Raw genomic sequence first — 25,880 nt, forward strand, 5'->3', positions numbered from 1 at the left:
CTTATTACACTTTACATGTTCAATGTATCTGTTGACTTTTGCTGACAAAACATGTTTTCATGATATACATAAAAAGTACAAAGCTTTTGAATTTATTTTTCTTATGCTTTGAGCTCTTTCATATTTAAAACGCAATATGTGCTACAATTAGGCTATCAACTCTAGCATATTTCTTGTGTTGCCTGCATGCCCTGCACAAAGTGTAGACTGTGTACATCTAAAGTGTACACTTTTGCACTTGATTAGAGAAAAGTGTACACCGGTTGTAAGGTGTAGACAAATCAAGTGCGCCCATAATTTGATATGATAAAGCTGGTCTCAAAAGGTGATGTCTGCCACAATGAGCCATGTAATCTTTATTCACCTATGTTTAACTTATTTACAAAAGACAGAATTTTTTTTATGTATTACTAACAATGTAATAAAAACAAATACATCAAAATATTGGCATGTTCACAAATTGACATGTTCACAGCGAGTCGACTCTTAGGCCCTTCAGGCCTTTGATTAAATTATTTTCATTATATATTTCTATTTAAATTTTCACTTACCCATTTTGACATGCAAGTTTAAAGTTTCACTTGCCCTAAATGACTTCATCTACTTTGCATTACTTCTCCTACAACTGTACCATTTTTAGCTCACCTGAGCAAAAGGCTCAAGTGAGCTTTTCTGATCACAATTTGTCTGTTGTCTGTCGTTGTCGTCGTCGTTGTTAACTTTTCACATTTTCATCTTCTTCTCAAGAACCACTGGGCAGATTTCAACCAAATTTGGCACAAAGCACCACTAGGTGAAGAGGATTCAAGTTTGTTTAAATGAAGTGCCACACCCTCTTTAAAGGGGAGATAATTAAAAAATATTGAAAACTTGTTGGTATTTTTCAAAAATCTTCTTCTCAAAAACTATTCGGCCTGAAAAGCTTAAACTTGTGTGGAAGCATCATCAGGTAGTGTAGATTCAAGTTTGTTCAAATCATGGTCCCCAGGAGTAGGGTGGGGCCACAACTGGGGGATCAAGTTTTACATAGGAATATATAGAGAAAATCTTTAAAAATCTTCTTCTCAAAAACTATTAGGCAAGAAAAGCTCAAATTAATATGGAAGCATCCTCAGGTAGTGTAGATTCAAGTTTGTTCAAATCATAGTTCCCGAGGGTAGGAACAGGGCCACAATTGGGGGATCAAGTTTTACATAGGAATATATTGAGAAAATCTTTGAAAATCTTCTTCTCAAAAACTATTTGGTCAGGAAAGCTCAAATTAAAATGGAAGCATCCCCAGATAGTGTAGATTCAAGTTTGTTCAAATCATGGTTCCCGAGGGTAGGAACAGGGCCACAATTGGGGGATCAAATTTACATAGGAATATATAGAGAAAATCTTTAAAAATCTTCTTCTCAAAAACTATTAGGCAAGAAAAGCTCAAATTAAAATGGAAGCATCCTCAGATAGTGTAGATTCAAGTTTGTTCAAATCATAGTTCCCGGGGGTAAGGTGGGGCCACAATTGGGGGATCAAGTTTTACATAGGAATATATAGAGAAAATCTTTAAAAATCTTATTCTCAAAAAATATTAGGCCAGAAAAAGCTCAAATTTGAGTGGAAGCATCCTCAGATAGTGTAGATTCAAATTTGTTCAAATCATGGTCCCCGGGTCTTGGTATTAACCAAAATTTTTTTTTTAGCAAGATCTACTGTACCCAGTTGTCAAGATATTTTGATACTGTAATGCTAATTTGATCAGAATTAAGGCAATTGTTGCTCAGGTGAGCGATGTGGCCCCTGGGCCTCTTGTCTATATATGTTCTGGAAAGGCAAACGCAACAGTTCTTGCTTGGCATGATTTTATTTTTTCTTGGCAAGACGGAGTGATATAGCCAGCTCTTTAACCTACTGAGCTATCCACGACTTACACTTTCAGGTGTAAATATGGAACACTATGATAGAAATCAGTTTTAAAAAAATATTCTCGTTTATTTAAGGCGTCAAGCTAATGTTTGGCAGCCTTCTAGCGATCGTCTGGATTGGCAATCGTCCAAATTCACATTCTGCAGTGCCTTTTTAATGCTCATAAGAAATAAGTTCCTTAAAGTATTAAAAGTATTACAAGAATTTTATTCCATTTATTCACTTAAATTGTGTACGAAAAACCCAACTTTGCCGAAATAAGTTCCTTAAAGTATTAAAAGTATTACAAGGTTTTTATTCCATTTATTCACTTAAATTGTGTACAAAAAACCCAACTTTGCCTCTTTGGTTATTAACAACTCATTGCATAAGTATATTACTTAATAAAAAAAAAATGGCGGATATAAATAAGGTGTAAAATTTCACTAAATACTATTTTAGTTTATCGCTTACATTTTAATTGGAGACCATGTCGTTGACGTTGATATGTAAATTTATTTGTAATTTAAGGCACGGTCTTCAAAATAAATGTAAGCGATAAATGTATCTAGTGATTTTGTTGCAATGAATAAACACAATAATGCAGTTGGTTTGGTCGAGCATTTTAGATAGCATGTTGTGTGGATTTGTTTGTAAACAACCATACCTTAGGTAATCTTGTTTCAAATGAGAATTGAAATAAATAAAAGTATGTTTTATTATTATAATTAGGGACACACTGTTAATGTATTCAAATTATGAACCTGTGAACATTGTTCAAAGACTGTTTATTTTACAATTTTAACTTTTTAATGAAAACTACCAAGCCAATCGTTACCATTTTTGGTGTGAAGCATCTCTATGGTAAGAAGGATCTAAATTGTGAAATTCATGGCTCTACCACCCCTGGGGTGCCACGGGCGGGGCCAAACATGCAAAAAAAGCCAAATTTTCAAAAATCTTCTTCTCTACTATCATATATATTTGTTAAAAACTAAATGCATGATAATGATGTCCATGAAGCCTTCAACCTAAATCGTGAAATTCATAACCCCTTGGTCAGGGGTTCAGGCTCTAGGGTGGAGCCAATATGGCCATTTAGTAAAAATGTATTCAATCTTTGAAAATCTTCTTCTCTACTCCCATATATATTGTTAAAAACTAAATGCATGATTATGATGTCCATGAGGCCTTCTATCAAAATTGTGAAATTTATGCCCCCTGGGTCAGGGGTTCAGGCTCTAGGGTGGGGCCAATATGGCCAAATAGTAAAAATGTATTAAATCTTAGAAAATCTCTTCTCTACTCCCAAATATACTTGTTAAAAACTAAATGCATGGTTATGATGTCCATGAAGCCCTCTACCATAATTGTGAAATTCATGACCCCTTTGTTTGGTGTTCAGGCTCTAAGGTGGGGCCAATATGGTCATATAGTAAAAATGTTTTAAATCTTAAAAAAATCTTCTTCTCTATTCCCACACATGTGGGCAAAAAACTGAATACATGGTTATGATATCCACAATCTCCTTTACCTAAATTGTGAAATTCATGGCCCCTGGGTCAGGGGTTCAGGACATGAAGGAGGGGGGGGGGGGGGGGGCGCAATATTGCAATATAGTGTTAATGCATATAATGTTTAAAAATTTTCTTTTCTTTTCTCACACATCTGTATAAAAAAACTGACTAATAATTATGTTTACCAGGAAGTCCTCTACTTCATGTCCCCTCAAGGATGGGTTTTGACTCTAGGGCAGTGCCAAAATTGATGTATAGATGTTAATGCATATTACGTTAAAAAATTATCTTCATCTGAAAGGAAAACTGAATTCATGATTTTGTAGACCAGATCTTTTAGTTTTTCACCAAAATTATAGGTTTCACAGTTCTTTTTGAAATGTGGTCGTCATTACAAAATTATAATTTTTCTACTCCAGTATGAAACCTAATTAATTGGATGCACATATATGAGACTCCATGACAAGTTTGTGTATGGTATAAATGCTACTCAGGTGACCGTTAAGGCCAATTGGCCTCTTGTTTTTTTTGCAAAATTCGATCCCAGGGCTTGGATGCCCCTAAGAAAATTCTATCTTATGGTTTCTCCACCCTTGATGTTTTTATGGTTTAATCGATGTAATGTTTGTCTAGATTTGAAGATTAATTTATAAACATTCAAATTGAATGTAAATATTGATATGTTGCAAATATTTTGTTCATGCTGTAGGAGCTAACACAGGTAAAAAAAAAAAAAAAGGTCATATAAAAAATATAAATCTTCATTAATCAAACAAGAGGCCCATGGGCCACATCGCTCACCTGAACAGCAGTTCCTTGTGACATTCTATTTCGTAGCATATGGTTTTTTCTATTTTAAAACATTGAACCCCTTTATGGGGCCCCAGTATTGGTCCGAGGTTTATAGTTGGCTTTAACACCATAAATAGTAACATAGGAATGAAAATGTGTAGCACTGTGGCGGGACCGCACGTACAAAGCTGGAAAAAATGAACGTAGAGGAGTTCCACATCAAGAGGAATAACTCTCAGACTGTACAGAACAACATCAAGAAAGATAACTTTTGGTTCCACTACATTAGAGTTTACACAATTTTAGGATCCTTGCATAGTAATCTCACAAATTGTAGCTTTATAGTTCTCGAGAAAAACTTTTAAAAACATTTTCAATATATCTTTCTAGGTTAAACTTTGAACCCATCTTGGGGCCCCAGTATTAGTCCAGTGCTAAAGCTTTATTTATTTGGAATCTACATTATTTAAGGATGCTTGCATAGTAATCTCACAAGCTGAAGCATTATAGTTCCCTAGAAAAAGATTTTTAAACATTTTCCCTCTATATTTCTATGCTAAACTTTCAACACCTCTTGGGGCCCAGTATTAGATTGAGGGTCACAGCTTTTATAATTTCGAATCTACACTATTTGAGAATGCTTACGTAGTTATCTGACAAATTGAAGCATTGTAGTTCTTGAGAAGAAGATTTTAAAACATTTTCCATTTATACTTTACATTTAACTTTTAATCCAGCTTGGGTCCCCAGTATTAGTCCAGGGGTCACTATTTTAAAACTATCAAACCTACATTATCCAAGGTGTTATGTATGCTAGTAATCTCACAAATTTAAGCATTGTAATTCTTGAGAAGAAGATTTTTTAACATGTTACCTTTATATTTCTATAATAAACTTTGACCCCCTCTTGGGTCCCAGCATCGGTCCGGGGGTCATGATTTTACCAATTAAGAATCAACATAAGCCAGGGATGCATGCATAGTAATTCCACAAACTATAACATTGTAGTTCTTGAGAAGAACATTTTTAAATGTTTCCTTTATATTTTTTAAAATGTTTAAATTTAGAACCCCCCTTGGTGCCCCATTATTTGTCCTGGAGTCACGATTTTTACAAATAAGAATCTACATTATTTAAGGATGTACATGTATGCATAGTAATGTCCCAAACTGTTGCATTATAGTTCTTGAGAAGAAGATTTTAAAACATTTTCCTATATATGTTAAAATTTAAACCCCTCCTGGGGCCCCACTTTTTGTCCGGGGGTCACGATTTATACAATTTAGAATCTTTACTATAAATACAACCTTTTGTGTAAATATTTGCATTTTTGGTGCAGTAAAACTTTATTAAGAAGAAAATTTTTAATAAATTGTCCTATGTAGGTCTATGTTAAATTTTGAACCCCGCCTGGGGCTCCAGTTTTGGTCCGAGGGTCACGATTTCTACAATTTAGAGTCTTCACTATACATATCAAAGGCCAGAACGCCCACAAAGGCCTCAAGCTGACATTTTCTTTAAGATAGGTATCATTAATTTAAACTTCTGTACCAATAGTCGGATATCAATTAATATCAGAATAAAAATGCTACAGTATTAGATTTTACTATATATTCTTACCAAAGTTGCACAACTTTACATACTGGCACTGTACCAGTTATCGGCTATAATTTTACGTTTTCTTTTCGTGTTTCCTTATTTCTTGATATATTGGAATAAAACTTTTCATACTTTAAATTGTGAACTCCTTATTTATCCATCGGTTAGATTATATCATCATTTAGAACCCAAAACATATTGTTTCTGTGCTTTTTTGCAAGCCCCGAATTCGCCTAGGTTTTATGATTTACTGTACCAGTTATCGGCTTCGTGATAATAACATAGTAAAATCCTTGTACATGTTGATTTTATATTCTGCAAAGTATTGATTGAATTATGTCCCTTGCAGGGTCAGCCTATAGGTCGTAGGGGTTATTATACATAAATTGAACTCATAAAATTATTCTTTTATCATCATACGGTAATACACACAATCGTACGCTTATCAATGCATAATTATACAATCAGGCGTTCAACTGCGCCATGAATCTCTCGGAATTTAGTGAGTTCCTTTTCTTTATAAATGTTATATGTATTGATATTATATGTCAAATCAAAGAAGGGATATAATTACGTATCACAAAGAGGTCATATTCTATTTTTAACTTATTACGTCACTTCCCCCACAGCTGAAAGTGCAAAGATGTAAATAAGCGGTAAACAATGATCGTTAAAGCTCATGTTTAAAACATATTGAAGAAAGTTTTCAAGCAAACTTACTTTTCTTTATTAGAAACAGATGACTGAACTAAAAAATCTCGGATATTCGCGTGCTATTGGTCCGAACCCTCAGTTTAGCCGATAACTGGTCTTAGCCGATAACTGGTACAGTACCAGTACAGATTAAAAATTCAAAACGAAATTCTGGAAAAAATCCTATTGACATATTTTTAATCAACGATTTATTTACAATTTTTTAGCAAAATACCCACGTGCATCCAGCAAGGCGTGAGACTTTGTTTACCTCCAAGTTACACATGTGTTTGAAAATCAAGCCTGGGCCTTTAACCAACCCCCCCCCCCACTGGAAACATCACGCAACAAAAATTCAAATGACCTCGCATTATTACAAAACTGGGATAGTTAGGCCTCTTACACATTGTTTTTTATCTAATATATAAAAATCAGCACCTGTTGCGTGCGGAAACGCCCTGAATTCAAAGGAAAATTTGGGAATTATTTTGCCTAAGCCATGTCAGTGAAATACTGTTATGACACCTGCACACGCTGTCTGAGTTAGGTCGTATGTACAATAAGTCCATAAATACCACAATATGCAACTATTTTTTTATATGCAATTTTAACATCACCATGTGACTGTATACTCAGTGCATTTCCTTATAAAATACGTAATGATGCATTTGTAATACAATGAATCATAACTCATCATGGTTACAAAAATCGAAGAAATTTCAAAGTTCATAATATAAATAAATTATCTTCTTTCTGCTTTAAACACTCTTTGAACAAATTTTACAGGTTCATCATTTGTATACGAGGGTAACACATAAACAGTGTTTCCCTAATTATAATAAAACATACTTGTTTTTAAATTTAATTCTCGTGTAAAACAAGATTATCTTTGGTATGGTTGTTTACAAATAAATCCACACCACGTGCGTTGATCTGCCGTATCTGTAATGCTCAACCAAATTAGCTGCAATCTTGCAACAAAATCACAAGATAAATTTATCGCTTATAATTATCTTGGAGACCGTGCCCGATAAATAATAAATTTATATATTAATTTTTATTTTTATCGGGCACGGTATCCAAATAAAATGTAAGCGATAAACTAAAATAATATTTAGTGAAATTTTACACCTTATCGTATTCATCCGTCATTTCTTTTTTAAACAACCTTTTATATTTATGCAATGAGTTGTCAATAATCAGGGAGACACAGTTGGGTTTTTTGGTGCACAATTTAGAAGATTTTTTAAACATTTTCCAATGTATTTCTATGTTAAACTTTGAATCCTGCCTGAGGCCCCAGTTTTAATCCGAGGGTCACGATTTTTACAATTTAGAATCTTAACTATACATACAAGCTTTTGTGTCAAAATTGGCATTTCTGGTGCAGTGGTTCTTGAGAAGAAGATTTTTAAAGACATGCACCCTATGCTCACTGTTTTGCAATTATCTCCCTTTTGAAAAGGGCTGTGCACTTTATTTTAACAATTTATAAGCCCCTTCCCATAAGGATGCTTTGTATCAAATTTGGTTAAATTTGGCCCAGTGGTTTATGAGAAGAAGTCGAAAATGTGAAAAGTTTACAGACAGACGGACTGACAGGTGATCAGAAAAGCTCACTTGAACCTTCAGTTCAGGTGAGCTAAAAAGTTAGTTTTAATGGGAGGGCTTTAATCAGGTGGAGGTTAGAGAATAAACATTGTAAGTTGATATGTTATAGGATGTACATTGTTATTTAGGGACCGAAATGACCGTAGAATATAACATTACTCCTTACTCTATCCTAATAATTGTGTTTTTAGTCACCATGCATTTTCTAATAGCTGTTTATCTGTGTTGTCACTAAAATGGGCCTTTTTATGGGCAGCGGATAAGGGGGAAAAAAGACACTTTACATTTGTAACTATAACTCTTTGAAACTTTGATGATCATAAAGTGCAACAGCAATCTTTTGTCTTAAAGTGTCCTCAGTATAAAGAAAATATAATTGGAAAAACCCATCTGTTCATAAATCAATATGATTAAATGTCAAATATTTTAAAGATTTGTGTAATGTGGGGAAATATCTCTATTAAAGGCTTTTAAACTGCAATGTTATACCATATAAATTTGTTTTCTGTTATGAATGTACTTCTGTGTCTCTAGTTCATACCTGATATTGTACCATGCCAAATGTCTATAAATATCAAGTTACTTATGTGATATGTTGTTCATAATATCATAAGATGGTTATGTATTGAGCAGATAAAGAATGAATATTGTATAAGTCATTAATTTTGAACCTGATACTGAACATGAACCTATAGATATGTTAAAGAGTGTTTTATATTTGAAACATTTGCAAAAACTCTTTATTTAGCTTTACTTTTTTCAAACATTTTTTTACTTTTCACTAAGAAATGCACAGGTAATGCATTACTTTACTCATGTAATGGTAATGTAATGCATTACTTCAAGAAAATAAAGTAATGGTAATGGTATTTAAATGCCCAAATTCATGAAGTAATGGTAATGTTATGTACTACTTTACAATGTAATTCGCCCCAAGCCTGATTTATAACTATTATGATTTCCATAATTATTTTTTACAGATATTACAATAAAACATTGATTAGTCTGTGATTTATAAACATTCATGAATTTGGTCGTAAGTCACAAGTTCTTTTGTATAATAGGTCAGGTCTTCCTGGCCCCCTGATGCTACGTGCCTTCAATAATTAAGTACACTAAAAAAACAAGCGTCACCTGAGCAGTTAAACCAGTTGGTAATTAATCAATCGATACATTTATATCTGTAATCGTTTTAAAAAATCTAATAGTTTTGATTGCATTATAATTTTGAGAATTAAAAGATAAATATAATGAAAAAAATAATGTGATGGGTCTATAGTACTCGGATTGGATTTAGTATTGCTATTCATGTATAATATGTGCATTTTTTTTAACAGCAGCATTGGTAATATTTTTTATTATCGATATCGATTAGATGCATTACAGGGATTAGGGCCTTAATTTCTATCTACGAAAATAATAATTATCACATTCTTGATTTTGATATGATAATGTTTCATATCTTTTATGTTATTTTGCATGATTGTTATTTGTATAAACACAAAATATGTAACTTTTTAAACCTTGAAATTCTTATGAAGAATTTACCATAGATATTTTTTTTAAAACCTTTGTAAATGACAGCATATATCAGAAAAAACTGTTGCAAATATAATTTTTGCATCAATTTCTTAAAGTGACTTAAAATAAAATTGGACAAGTGTTAAGCCCCCCCCCCCCCCCCCAAAAAAAAAGCAATATTTTTCCAATTTTTGTCTAGAATGGTAAATTGATGCTTATATTATTGACCAACTTTGAAAGTCAAGTTACAAACGAAATCCATAGCTTAAAAGACTTTGTTATGTAAATAAGCTGAAATATGACACCCCCCCCCCCACCCCCTACTCTTGGAAAACTCAATTATCTTAAATTTACATAGTAAAACTACCAAATATGTGGCTCAGACCCCCACCTTACCTGGCAAAGCTAAGTATTTCCTCGGACCCCTTTTTTTTTACCAAGAAAAACCCTGGATCTACTCATGAAAAGGTTACCTGTAACTCCAGGTTACGATTCCCCCTGATACCTCTTTGCACACCATCTAGCGTTTATTCAGTGCATGACTTGGTTTTGCATCAGTGATTGTTTGTGTTGCGTCAGTGTTTTAAGCTGGTCTGTTTTATGTTAAAGCATGTTCTTAAATATAAGTTGTTTTTTTATTAAGGTCTTTTATACCCTTTCTACCGCCCATACCTTTTCCTGCAGTTTTTCAGACATAAAAAAAATTTAACTTCATATTTGCAATGGTAACATGAGCAATGTGGCCCCTGATCCTCTTTTTATTTTAATGCCATCAAGCATCAATCAACCTTTTATTTTATACATACATTCCTGTTCTGATGACTTTTTATTAGTTCATGGTTTTTAAGAGAAATATTTATATCAGATATCTAAAATGTTATGTAAAAGACAAACCAATTTTTTAAAATCGCCATTTTGATATAGTGCAATACTCAAACTGCTTTAAAACCTGAAACTCCTTGAGTGGTGTGGCTCACGAACCTCTCGCATATATTTTATTAAAGGACATATCGCATGTTTTTTAATTTTCGGAATATTTTAAATAAAATCATTCTATACTCATTAAAAATGAAGTTTATTAACGTTTTCATAAAATATTCTGCCTAATTCGTGAGTTTGAAAGCGATGAAATTCAAATGTCACGATATGCATATTTTCTCTCTCGATCTACCCGCCATGATGTGTGACGTCATATGCGACCTCGAGCGAGAATGTGCTGTAAGCCATCTTTGTAAATGGATTAGATTTAAATGACAATTAAACTAATTACCAGCTATTAAATTGCCGATAACCGGACATGATGGTGTTCTGTGCCTCCTGCGGGTGATTTAGCCAACGAAAATGGGGATTTGGACTGTTGTTATCTTAAGTTTCCCTTACGAAAGTATGCGGAAATCTTGTGACAAATAGGGGTCTATCTGTCGACGAGAGGATTTATAAATAAACATTCAATTCATATGTTATTAATTATATGGTACATTTTTGTAATTATAGTTTCATAAATAAATCATATTCATTTCTCAAAAAGAAAAAAGTAGAAGTTTATGCACAGGGGCCTGTGTACAAAACGCAAGTCCATTGGAGAAAAATAACGAGAGGGGACGCCATTTTGGATACCGCCTCGCTTCATTAGCTGATATAATTTATACTGTAAAGGAATTCCCAAGAAATAAACAAAACAAAAAGACAAAACGTCATTTTTTGAGTACTTTCTGTGACGATCGGAAGTTACGCCGGATCATACAAAACATATTAAACTCATACATTGCCTTGTCTTTCCTCAAAGTTTGGATGTTCAAGTTTTTGTTAGTTATAATATCTAGTTGAGAAAAAAAGGTTTTTGTCTCGGGACCGGAAACTAACGAACGGAAGTGATTAAGAAATTGAAAATACATATTTTAGTACATTTATCTATGATGCGTTATTGTTCATCACATTGAGTAAAATGTTAAAAAAATTCTAATGTTAAAAAAAAAAAAAACCTTTTATTGCTTGAACACTTCGAGTGAAAACCGGAAGTGACGTACGACCAAATGGAACCCGTTAAACACATGTTCATTCAAATGTCCATTATCCATACAAGTTTTGTGTCTTGATCTCTCACAGTTTCTGAGATCTTGGGGGTAGTTTGTTTTTTTAAAAGAAGGCTACCTGAGATATTTGAGATGTCTCACCGGAAGTAGAACTTTTTTTGTTTTTTTTACCATGTGTGGATGACCTCTTGTATTTCTATAACTAAAATGTTACTTCCATGCTAAATAACCAACATATTTTTAAAAAATCAGAATTTGGTGTACTTCCTGTGACGACCGGAAGTTATGCCGGATGAAACAAAATAGTGTTAACACGTGTCCATACACAGGTCTATAATCCTACAAAGTTTGGTTGTTGAAGTCGTTACAGTTTTGAGATCTCGTCGATATAAGGTTTTTTGTCTCGGGACAGGAAACGGACAAACGGAAGTGCTTATTGAAATTTATTTCTTGTTTACTTTCCTAATTTACATTATTATTCATCAAAGTAACTGAAACTATCGAATGAAAACACTTAAATGGATAAACAGCTTGATTTGTTTGAACTCTTTCGGTGTGGACCGGAAGTGACGGTCGACAAAATGAAACTGTTTAAACACATCTTCAATCGAATGTCTATCATCTGTGAAAGTTTTGTGCTTTGATCACTTTTAGTTTCTGAGATCTCGTGGGTACAAAATGTGTTTTAAAAAAGCTACCTGAGATAATTGAGATATCTCACCGGAAGTAGAATTTTTTTGTTGATATAACATCGCATAGATAAGCTATGTATAGATTCATACTTATATATTCATTATATGGAAAACGAATTTAATGCGTAAAAATAATTATTTTTGAACTGCTTCCGGTGACGACCGGAAGTTACGCCAAACAAAACAAAATAGTTTAAACACATCTACAGATATAGGTCTATCATCCCACAAAGTTTGGATGTCCAAGTGCTTGCAAATTCTGAGATCTCGAGGGAACAAGGTTTTTTGCTGCGGGACAGGAAACGGACGACCGGACATGATTTTTGAAAAAATGAAAAAATTGCCTCGAGATATTATCATTCTCTATCATCCCTGAAAATTTCAGGAAAATCTATCAAGCCATCTCTGAGAAATTCTGCTGACAAAAAAGGGGGGAAAAAAAAGAAAAAGAAAGAAAAAACATTACAATCACTATAAGGTCTTCCGTTTTCAATGGAAGACATTAATAATGAAAAACATTACAATCACTATAAGGTCTTCCGTTGGAAACGGAAGACCTTAATAAAAAGAGACATTACAATCACTATAAGGATTAAGGAAAACGTTCTTGCCTGCTTTTATAATCCAGTGTAATATAGAGTAAACAACCTTAGAAAGTTGTGATCAGTTACTGCCATAGAAAGAAACTTCTTGTGCACCACAGTTTTACAATAATGAACATTCTGAGTCGTTAGGTACGCCAAAAACTAAGACTGTTGTAGATTTTAATAAATAAACACCTTTAACAGATTTATTTGAGCTACAATCCTTACTAAGTTGTGTTTACAATGTTTACACGTCAATCAATTTGATCGACATTGCCGACTTCATTGTCGCTTTTTCGGCAATATCATCGTTTTTCATCCGTACTAGTGGCTCAAACGTGTACGACTGAATAATAAGATTCTTTTAATTTAGTCAGCATTTTAAAAAAAACAACTTACATGGTGAATGAATGTCAAAATTTAAAGAAGATAATGCTAATCCTACAATTTGTTTACAATCAGCTGTTCGAAGAAGGTCGCATGTGACGTCACTGTACCATGTGACACGCTATCTAATAAACGAGTTTTTAAACAATCCAGGCTATAATTTAAATTGATATTATGGCTAATTACCGCTTTTATACCGTTAACAAACTGTATGGAGTAATTATTAGATACACAAGGAAGCCAAAAAATGTAAAACGTCGTATACTTTGGAAACTTGCGATATGTCCTTTAAGCATTCTAATTCTGTTTGATTCTAGATTGACTTAGCCACCTTTCTGACATTAACCGAGAAAGATTTGAGGGAATTGGGAATTACAACTTTTGGTGCTAGAAGAAAAATGCTCCTAGCCATTGCAGGTAATGTTGATAAAATTAGTTTTCATGGGAGGGCTTTTTTAGAAAATGAACATTGATGATATGTTATTGGATGTACATTGTTATTAAGGGGCTGAAATGACTATAGAATATAACATTACTCCTTTCTTTTATGTAGCTTTTTGTCCTGTCATTCTTTAGTCATAAGAATTGTAAGACAAAGACAATGACTTTGTCTTTTAAATAAAGCTTTGCTTCATAGTTTTACAAAATATTTCCATATACTTTTTCCTATGGGTTGATATTTTTTATATGCCTGTCTTGTGACACAATTATTATGGTATAGTCGGCTAGAAGTACTTCTGTTCACAAGGAAGGTCGAGGTCACTATAGATTTAGTCTCTCTTCACTCTAGAGATAAGATACAAAAAATACAGATTAAGGTAGGATGATCATATTTGGAACATAGGCTGTTTAAGACAAGAGGGAGAACACGTACAATTGTGTATTATAATCCCATCTCGTGCCTCTATACATGTTTACTCTTTTATACAATTGAGTCTTCATGCAGTTATTCCTTTGTTTTGTGACTAATTTTTGTTTTCAATTAGAATTAAGTTTATTTTGATTTTGTGCATGCATTAGATATGAGAAAAAGTAAACAAAAATGTGTTTTTATTAGATTTAAACAAAAGGAGGAGTCTACTGGCAACAGAAAAAGGGGTAGAAAATGTGACCACTGATAGAGGTTTTACTGATAATGGAACAACCACAAATCTGAGGATGGACTCTCAGTCCTCCACTGGTTCACATATGTTGGAGCATCTGTCCTCCAGCTTAGGAAATGGTCCATTTAGTCATCCAAGGTCCCTTATGAGCAGCTATACCTCACCACTTAACCATGGAGGGAGATATCCCTTGAAAGGCCAGTTTCTTAGTCATAGTGCCCGACTAAGTGAGTCAAGAAATACAAGTCAGAATGCTCACGTGATGAGAGGATCTGGACTAAGTGGAAGCTTTAATTACACATCTGTGGACAGCTTATTTCCAGGTGATAGATTGGTTAAGGCTCCTCCAGGATTTCCGCCAAGAAAAATTAGCCTCAATCAAAGTGCTAGTGGCAATCTATTTGCCTCTTCTGAGCTGTATTCTCATCAGATTGATTTTAATACACACAGAGATGCTAGTTCTCAAAATTTTCAGCCAGATTGTGTAAATTTGAGTGGAAGATGGTAGAATCATTGAGGGGAAAAATGTTGGTCTTAATCTAACTTTTCATGTATGTATACTTATTGCAAGGTCATTCCATGCAATCATACTTGTACAATACATATTTACAGTTATAAATTAATCTCACTGGAGACAAAATCATGCAACTAAGGATGAAAGGTTTATCAAATTCATGGCCACTGCATCTAAATACCTCTTTGCATGACATGTTGTTCATGTTTGAAGTGTAAAGGGAAATTTTTCTCAGATACATGTTTAAAGCATAGAGCAAAATTTATATTTATCAACAATCGCAAGGAAAATAATTTTTTAGGAAATGAAAATTCAAGTATGTGCAAACTTTAAATCTGAATGACTTAGAAGGGAATGGTCATGATTTGCTGACCCTAATTTTTTGTTTTTCTATTTTATTATTTACTTACCAATAGTTATTCTCAGTGGTTTTCCATTTTGAATGTTTTTTGTCAGTTAAAAGTTAAATATCATATCACCCAGGATTGATACAATATTATATTATACAGGATGTATTATATGATTCATTAGCATTTCTTATAATATGAAACAATGTCACATTGTACAACGAGATGCAATCTAATATCGTATAATTAGGAAATCACACCATATTGTATTATATTCAATGTTGTATTATATTACATGATACATTTTTAAAACACATATAAATAGTGCCTATTTGGGAGGGTAACTGTTAAAATTGTCACCTAGAGAAATTCATTGTCAACCGACGCGAAGGAGAGGTTGACAATGGTTTTCGAGGGGTGTCAATTTCAACAGTTACCCTCCCAAACAGGCACTATTTATTTTATTATACTGAATGTCTTTTTTTTTAAAGAAAATTTTACTGCTTTTATATAGAAATGAAGTGAATTCTACGGCTAACCGTATGCGTATAATTTACGCGCATGTAACAATTCGTTGTGTTACCCATTGCCAAGTGTGTTGCTAATGCTAAGGGTAATAGAACAGATTACCAACTGCATTTAAACCAATCAGATTTCAGTATTTAACATGAAAGTATAATAAAATACAATATTACATTTTTTGAAACAATTATGCCTTCTATTAAATTATGCAGTATAGAATCAAATGATACAGTATTGAATTATATGATGCAACATTGTAATGTATGATAGAATAAAGTTCTAACATTTGATACAGTATTATACCATATTCTACAATTCATTATCCTGTGGTATCACTTGATTCAATATTGTTTCATAAATAAAGATATTGTATTATATGATATAATTTAGCATTTGAAATGCATTTGTTTAGCAATTTAATCAGACAGGATGTGGAGTAAAATTATTTTTATGCTTCGAAGAATGGAGGGCATACTGCTTTGCTGCTGTCTGTCAGTCGGTCTGTCCACCAATAGCTTCTGTTCATTTTCTTCGCAGAGGTTGCACGTATTGCAATGAAATTTGGTGTACAGATTTATCATAGAAATATCTAGGTCAAATTCTATCAAAACAAAACAAATACAATCAAGCCATTTTCAACAGAGTTATGTTCCTTGGACTTAAAAAATTCAAATTATCTAGGTCAAATTCGAATTTGGGTACGATCAAGCCATTTCCGACAGAGTTATGCCCCTTGGACTTAGTAAAATTCCAATTATTTGCAGTTTCCATCCATTTTCTTCCTAGATGTTACCAAAGGAGGGGGGCGTAAGTGTTTCACAAACATCTAGCTCTTTTTAATTTTGTTTTGCACAAATCATGACCACCACCCCCCCCCCCCCCCCTGTACATGTTGTTATCCACAGGTACCTGCATTTGATGTTACCTTGTGAGGTATTCTTTGAAACTTCAAACCAATAAATGTCAGTTCTACTTTCAGTTCTTATAGTGAGTTCAAAAACTCAAGTGTCCACTAAATTTCAAAATTATTTGTCCTTTTCATTTAAATGTGTTGTTGTTTATTTAATTCCTTTACTTATATACATTTGATATCAAAACATTTTAACATGTTTACAAGATGGCCAACTGACCTTTATAAATTGTACAGGCTGTACAATATTGACTTTGTAAATTTGATTCAGCAACATATTTTTAAATATGTATGTAATTTCACTTGTATATGATATACATCAGTTATTTTCATGATAAAAAAGTAAACTGGTAAATTTATATACTGTATGTAAAACTCCTATTATTGAATATTGAGCATTTTGAATAGATGTAATTTGAGTATGCAAAGATATTTTTTAATGAGCTTGTAAATTGTGAAGAAAGTAATCTCAGCTTCTTTAGTTTGAATTGACAAGCAATTGTGTAAGATATATGTTTATTTGTACCTATTTTTTTATTATAATTTTTTTTATCCTCACATATTTTTATTGCAAAGGGATTTGCTTGATTTTTCAGGATCTTTTTATCATCTAATCTCAGAATATATATGACACTTCTTCCTTTTGGAATTTTTGTAAAAAAAAAAAATAATGTGCAAATAGTAGCTTCAATTAGATTTACATTTAAGCTACTAATATCGAAACTAAACAGTCTCCAAATACTATTTACATATCTCAAACTTTATTTTTATTACATAATTGATTTATAATTATAACATAAGGAATGTGTAGAAAGATATTTACAGTATTTCAGTAATCTGGAAGTCATGACAATCACTTTTGCTTTGACATTTTTTTTCTGTTAGTGGAGGTGACACATGGACGCAGATTTTTGCAATTCAATGGCCTTATGGTGAAGTTTGTACCTAGAACATCCACATTTTGTGGAAATATGAAAATATTTCAAAAGGTCTGACCCGTCTCAGTAAATCCTTTCTCTTAATTACAATGTGACAATGTTACAACTGGAAATTTTAGTTTTCATTTTAAATCCTCAATTCAAGAATGTAAGTTTCTAAAAGAAAACAAAATGTTTGACAGTTTTGATTGCCCTGTAAGTAAATCTAAATTAGGCTAGGCAAATCATTTGAGGATTGACGATTAAGTTTTAATGTAATATTCATCCACATCTAGGACACCTATTATTCAGTCAGAATGAGATTGATTAGTCAGTTATTTCATTGAAGAAATGAATCGTGTTTATTTAGTTTAAGTATGATGATCAATACATAGGACATATTTTTAGTTCATCTGAGCAGAAAGCTCAAGTGGTGTTTTTTTTTTTTTTTTTATCAAAATTTGTCTTTTGTCTGTCATCAATGTCTGTGTTGTTAACTTTCATTTTCATCATCTCCAAGTTTGGCCAATTTTAACCGAACTTAACACACGGCATTTTTGGGTGAAGAAGATTCAAGTTTGTTCAATTGAAAGACTATGTACTCTTTCAAGGGGAGATAATCTTCTCAAAAGCCTTTGACCAGAAAAGCTGAAACCTGTGTAGAAGCTTTCTTAGGTAGTGTAGATTCAAGTTTGTTTAAGATAAATTCTGTGTAAGCATCAAAATTCGGTGGCCACGCATAGTCACAAATTTTGTTCATACTTGACAGTTTGATAGACTTTGGTGAGTAAAAAAGCTTAACACCATTTGTTTGTTGCTATGTGGTCCTGTTGCCAGGGTAACCGAGGGTAAAGATTTAAAAAATGGCATTTTAATGCTTTATATTTGAGAACATATTGTGAGTAATGTGCAGAAGTTGGGGTTTCCAGGGTAGAATATATTATTAAAAATAGTTGTCATTTTTTAAAAGAAAGAAAAAAATTCACGGAGAAACGCATATTTTTAGTGCGTTTCCATGGTTACTAAACAGAAATTTTAAAAGCTGATATCATCATTAAATTTGAATAAAAAGTGCAAATCTTGGATTTTTTGGTAAACACTATTATGATTGTGCAATTAAGAATTTTAATATGAAAATTGGGAACTGTTGCTATGGTAACAAGCTTAAAAATAAAGGAAAATTATAATATTTTTAGGCATCTTTGAATGAATATTATTCACTTATAATGAATAAATATATAAAATCAAATGGTGAGAAAAAATCAAGTATGTCCTTAACTTTAATGACACTTGAAAAAAATCTGATTTTTTTAAAAAATAACTGCCGTTGCTATGGACTTTTCAGAAAGTAAGAATTTCTGCGTGATTTTTTACGCAACTTAATTTTCCATAGCAGCAAATCTTCTCTGTTGCATAACAAAGCTTTTTGTGGTATATAATGAAAATTTAGATATATCTTTACTAGTTCCAACTAAAACAATTGGAAAAAAATTCTAAAATCGAGAATTAAAGCATATCAAAATTATCTTCAATTTCTCAGTTTTTCCTTTTTTTTTTGCCTTGTTGCCATAGCAACGAATGTCAATTTTCATAATAAAATATATATAGCATTGACATTGATATGGATGTAAGAATTTAACAGTTTCCCATTTTGGCTTATTAAAAAATTGATTTCAAAAATTTGTAACGGTTTCCACGGTAACATTTTAAAAGTATTGGTTTCTCCATCAATTTTCTGATATAATTAAATAATTGAAAATAGGACAAAGGCTGTTTTATCTCTTTGATAGTTTACATTAGTGGGCAAAACCTTCTAATGTGGCTTCAAAGTAGGTAAGTTTTTTTTTTTTCCATCTTTAGCCTTGATTACTATGGCAACGATTACCCCTAGCAATCAACTTTTAGTGGGTTTTTGCGTTTTACACCTAGGTGTGTCCATGTATGAAACATAAGGGAAATTGGTGACTATGCGTGGCCAGACCCTTTTATAAAGCTTTGATTCTTACATAGATCTTAAATCATGATTCCAAAAATGGAATAAAGCTTTTCTAATTAGTTATTGCTGTTGTTGTTCAGGTGAGTGATGTGGTCCCTGGGCTTCTTGTTATCGAATACTGTAAACCTAGTACATTTAACTGTGTATTCTATTTGGCTGTTTTGGCAGAAAGCAGCTTCAGCTTTATCAAATATTCTACCAAATGCTATGCATGCAATATATCATGCATGATATATGTATGAATATATCATAAGTTCAGAAAGGAACAATTAAATGAAACTATGCTAGCTTTATTGAAAATACAAATTCTGCCAAATATCACACATGCTTAATATATGTTAACAGTAAATAATGCTTTGGGTTATGTTAAGATTCATTGAGTTTTGATTTAGAATGTCTTTATAAAGTTCACTTGAAAGTCCAACAGAATTAAATTAAGACAGATTAGTGTTATCTGTAAGATAGAGATACAATTAATTAAGCCAGATTTAGCAACATCAAATGCATACTTGACTTGCAAATCACAATTATTATGACTGCATTCGGTTAGTTAAAAGTTATTCTGAAAGTTGACATTATAATTAAAACATGATTTGGGTTTTCATTATTTCAAAGTTTAATCCTCGATCTTGTTGCATTGTTTTGTAAGAGTATAGAGAGTGTGATTAACTATAACATGGATGATGATTTGTTGGCAAGACTTTGACTTTTAGACATGATATGAGAGATTTTTATTCTTAACCAATTTTTTTTTCAACTATAGTAGTTTTACATTCTAGATGAAGTCAAGTAAAAACAATCCGTCCATTTGTGTTTTATTTCTGATTTAACAATGGTTGCCAAATATTTTTGTGATATAGACAAATATGCATTTTGATTATTATTTTTATACATACAATGTAGTGTTTAGTTTCTTCAGTTTAATTGAGTGTGCAAGCTTTGTTCTAGTTTTCTTTTATTTTTTGTTCCTGTTTCTTTTATAAAACTGATTTGAGCACATTAGACCCCCAAATGGAAATCTACAATTTTTGCACCAGAGGTTGTGCTTTGCATGCTTTACTTACACCTCTGTCAACACGGGTTTGTGACATGGTAAAAACAGCAAGGCAAGCTCATGGTATTATTGATTCATTTCTCCGGTACAATCAGCGTGAAGGAGGATATTAATGTCGAATACTTTGTGGGTGAGTTTTAAAACACCATAGGAGATAGCATTGCTAAGTAAGCCCGTTGGTGCCAAGTCGAAAAAACAGCAAGGCAAGCTCATGGTATTATTGATTCATTTCTCCGGTACAATCAGCGTGAAGGAGGATATTAATGTCGAATACTTTGTGGGTGAGTTTTAAAACATCATAGGAGATAACATTGCTAAGTACATGTAAGCCCGTTGGTGCCAAGTCGAAAAAATATTTTTGGCGGCTGCCACATAGTTATCTGGCTGCCACTACACAATATCTGATGGCCACAACATAGTTATCTGGTGACGCTACATAATATCTGGCAGCCGCCAAATAATATATTTGGCTTCCTGATGCATGCGTATGTTTTAATTGGAGCTATTAGGGAGAGGTGGATACACTTAAGCACACTTGTACTACACTATTGTTGCAGGCCCACTATCATAGTATATGATTTCGTAGACAAACTCAAGTAATGATATATGTAGATTAGTGCAAAGTTGGTACATTTTCGACGAATGTTACATTTAAAGTTACTTTGTGCTAATTTGATATAATCATCGGTTTTTGCTGCTGTTTTGGTGGTGGTGGTGGGAGGGGGTTGGACACTTGCATACATGTAGCTCTGTAAAGGCCTTTAATGATTAATCTCAAATTAGAGGTTTTGAAAACGACTCCGTTGTTTCAATCATAAACAAAGTGGCCAACTCTTGTAATTTAAAGCTGGCATTAAACAAAAAGAAACAACAAACAACACTTTTTTATTGAAAATTTGAAGCTAAATTGCTCCTGTCAGTCGCCGATAACAGAATGAATATAACAGGACACGTTCATGCAGTGACTGCATCATGTTGTTTATCTGACAGACGTGTTTTGTCTCAAATAAACTTTAAGTAATTAGATCTGTAACTAACGGACCCCCCTCCCGACTTTCTGTACTTTGACCACAATAATGACTCCGTTTTATCCCAAAATTCACCTTGTTAGCGCTCTCATGCCTACAAATTTTGACGGATTTACGTGAAATTTATACCAAATGTTTATATCACTAATACCTTGGTCAAGTTCCTAAATCAGCCTTGGTCGATACTAGTATAGATCTACTGCTTGACCGGCGGGGGACCCAGGAATTCTATTCTTGTTAATTTACACATGTGATGAGATGTGCCGATTTCAGACCCACGGTGAATAATAAATCCCTCATTGCGATAGAGACCGTGATGAATAATTTTCTCTTTCCCTGTAAAGAGGTATAGCGCACTTGATATACGATTTGGCCTCAAATATAGGACTTTTGCAAATATCAGACATTTTTGAAAGTATATAATATTTAGATTAAATATATTCAAAGAGGCGCAAATAAGGCAATTTCCATGCTAGAAGAGTCTGATTTATCTTACAAGACATCCTTAAAACATTCAGGTTTTGTTAGGAATATATAGGAAAGTAGTTAGTAAACGATTTAAAAAAAATGGATATTTGACTATTTGAACCACTCTAAACCAAAGACATCCGATTAAAATTATGTTCTACAGGTATTGTAGTACACGTTTACATTGAATTAATTATAGTTTAACGTGGTCTTCGTACTGAAAATCAGACAAATATTTCAATTAGTGTCTTTTCTAATACAATCATGTACATGTATATAGCCATATATATTGAAAATGCATCTACTGATAATGTAAGATGCCTGGCTTAGTGGTAACGCGGAGGTCTTTTTGATTTTGTGGTCGCTGGATCAAGTAGTGATTTTTTTCCACTTCAATTGAAACATGAACATAATAGAGAGATTAAGTTACACGTATCTAATGGTCTGGGTTTTTTAAAATTATCTTGTTTAATTCAATCTGAGTATGAGCATAGCCAATATACACAGATCTCTTCATTAACACTACATGTATACATGTACTCTATTTACACTTAGATCCATTGCATTCTGCTTGAGCTTGTCACGGTTCAGAATATCAACTACTGCTATACACAGAGTTTCCCGAATTTATGACAAATCAGTTGTTACAGACACCATTATAAAATCAGTACAGTGTATCCAGGTTTCGAAAATCATATTGCGACAGCTAGGTACCTGAAATCTATTTTTAGTAACAGGTACTTTCCGTCCAAACACATGAAATGGAAAAAGGCGCTATACCTCTTTACTGCTATCAGTTTTTGTATACCACGAGAGCGATTTTTGAAAAATTTATTTGGATTAATATCTAAGACCTTAATAACACTCACTTTTTGGAAAATGATGGCGGCTTCCAATTAAATTATGTGACAGTGGCCATATGAATAATGTTACGGTCGCAAGTTATTAAGTGGCGGTCGCCAGATAATATGTGTCGGCTGATAGATAAAATATTTTTTTTTAAGTTGCACCAACGGGCCTCCGTACATTGCTGCCTTTTTGCACAAAAATCAACGATGGTTTGGAAGCAAGCAGAAACTGCTTTATAAAACTTTTAACATCTGGCAAACTTGTTCATGAGATCAGATTTTAATTTTTTCCTGTGCAAAACAGTTCTCCCAGTAACTTTGAAATTGAAAGGGATAAAGGTATTGAAGATTTCAATTGAATTGTTTATAATCATATTTATAGATAAAAGAAGTAAATACATCCATTTCAATTACAATTTGCTCATCATTTCAGTTTGGACAAGAATCTTGTACTTCAGGCATTGACAGAGGTGAAGCTTGCAAAGCTCGACCTCTGGTGAGAGAATTAGAATTCTATCAAAAAATGTTGTTTAATTCTAATTTAAAAATAAACCAAATCATGTTGTATGTTTTAATATTGAATTATACAAGTGTGTGTGTGTGTGTGTGTGTGTGTGTGTGTGTGTACACGGTTGCTTTATTTTAAATGATTCAGTGTTACCAATACTTTGAATCATGATGCTTCAAATATAAGTTGGTGGTTTAAACTGTTGATATCAATACTGTTATTCTTTTTAGGCAAAAAAGTGTAATGCTATAAGATGAATATGCTTTAGTTGTAATTATTTGTGATTTTCTTTTTAAAAAATAGTAAGTGAATGAATATGGATAGAAATAAAATTATTAAAAAAAAAATTAACACTGACTTGAAAAGAATTTACTTTTGTAATGATTAGATAATGCTTCACTCTCATTCATTATATCAGTATATTGAAATCAGAAATCTGATGCAGTTAAATGGTTATTGCTCGACATGTTCATTTGCATGGCCACCCATCCCCCATGTATTACATGTTATTGGCCCTGGGGCCATAAAACTTTACCTAGCACACTTTTGATCTAAGTCTCACTTGTTTATCAGAAATATACTCAGTATGTAGTGGGAAAGTGAGACTGAGATCAAAAGTGAACTTGTCTAGGTTTAATGGCCATGGGACCTAATCACAAAATATCTCGACAGTCTACAATTAAATAAAAGTATTTAAAAATAAGTCTTACTTTTTTATACCCCCGCAAAGGAAGATTAGGGGGGTATATTGGAATCACCTGATCCGTCTGTCTGTAGGTAGACGCAATTTTGTCCCCATTATAGAATATTTCAGTTTTTCGTGGAATAGTGCATATGTACATATGTCAAACACCATCTGAAGATGTGCATCTGTAATCTTTATTGAGATCAGACCAGATTTAATGACTTTATGACAGTTTTCATTTTCCTTATACTATATATTGTACACTGATGTTGAAAACTAAGGGAGGTAATCCTTACAAATTTTATTAATTACATGTAATTAATTGCAGGGGTCACTAAAGTATTAAATTGTTACTATATGTTCTTACCAAAAATGCGCAACTTTAGATACAGATTAAAAATTCAAAACGAACTTCTGGGAAAAATCCTCGTAACATCTTTTAAACAACACTTCATTTACAATTTTCGAGCAAAATACACACGTGCATCCAGCAAGGCGTGAGACTTTGTTTACCTCGAAGTTACACATGTGCTTGAAAATCAAGCCCCGGCCTTTTCACCTCCTCCGGAAACAACACGCATCAAGACTTCAAATGACCTCGCATTATTACAAAACTGGAATAGTTAGACCTGTTACACATTGTTTTTCAGCTCATAAAAAAATCATCTCCTGTCGCCTGCGGAAACGCCCCAAATTCAAAGGAAAATTCGGGAATTATTTTGCCTCAGCCATGTTTTGAACCTTCAGAGAAATACTGTTATGACACCTGCAATATAACTTATTTTTTGTTATTGCAAAATGAACATTATTAAATTGATTAATACTCATTGTGTTATGTGACTAAAAACATTATGAAGATGTCTACTCATTTCAGAAAGTTATGAGCGATTTACTTAACACCACAGTGTACACGGTGGCCACCTATTTATGAAAATATGATGAAAGTTAAACTGTCTGCATATACACTTGGTTTTTTTTATATTAAGTGATTTTTTGTTTTTAAATTGACAAGTAATGTATGAAAATGTATAAAATGACGCAAATTAATTAATACCGTATGGACTCCAGTAATGTCTGCAAAAAATTCGATGACCCTGCCTCTGGGGGTGGGGTAGAGAAAACGTCATTATTTCATACAATTTATGAAAATAGTGAGAACCTTTATCCAAAACAGCATGATGGTTTTGTTCTAATCTAACTTACGTGAGTGATACATCTCAGCTGTTTTCAGCTTTCACATCAACATTTCTCAATTTTTGACATAGTTTCTGTAACACAAGGGCCTGAACAACCGATTTATTTGAAATTCACTCCCCGAAGATTTTGTTGTTTACGACGATGAATACTAAATCGTATTTGATTTGCTGAAAATTTTCTGGACAGTTTAGACGGTCCGATATATTATAAATGGGTCATTGTTTCGAGGCAGTAGAACATTTCAGAGGAAATCTGGGCTAATTGTTTATACATCATTAAAAACAAAATAAGCCTGCTGCTGGCTACAAAACCCCATTGATTGTCATTTTTCGTCTAAACACACTGACTCAACAACTTAAACACAAGTAAAACAATTTTTAACATTGCAAACCGGTTTTCTTGCAGGTGTCACTACAGTATTATATTTTTACTATATGTTCTTAACAAAACTTACGATACAGATTAAA

General features: G+C 32.9%; 1 protein-coding gene across 1 annotated transcript in view; it reads left to right on the forward strand.

Annotated features, from left to right (window-relative positions):
• The window catches only part of LOC128165932 (protein bicaudal C homolog 1-like), a 304,614-nt gene extending 280,288 nt beyond the window's left edge, over positions 1-24,326 (forward strand). Inside the window, exons 19-20 of the mRNA XM_052830867.1 lie at positions 13,634-13,733; positions 14,374-24,326. Of these exons, the coding sequence (XP_052686827.1) occupies positions 13,634-13,733; positions 14,374-14,927 (654 nt within the window). The 3' untranslated portion in view covers positions 14,928-24,326. The remainder of the gene's footprint in view (positions 1-13,633; positions 13,734-14,373) is intronic.
• The last annotated feature ends 1,554 nt before the right edge of the window (positions 24,327-25,880 follow it).

This window comes from Crassostrea angulata, chromosome 10, assembly GCF_025612915.1.
Source record: "Crassostrea angulata isolate pt1a10 chromosome 10, ASM2561291v2, whole genome shotgun sequence".
NCBI classification, from domain to species: Eukaryota; Metazoa; Mollusca; class Bivalvia; order Ostreida; family Ostreidae; genus Magallana; species Magallana angulata.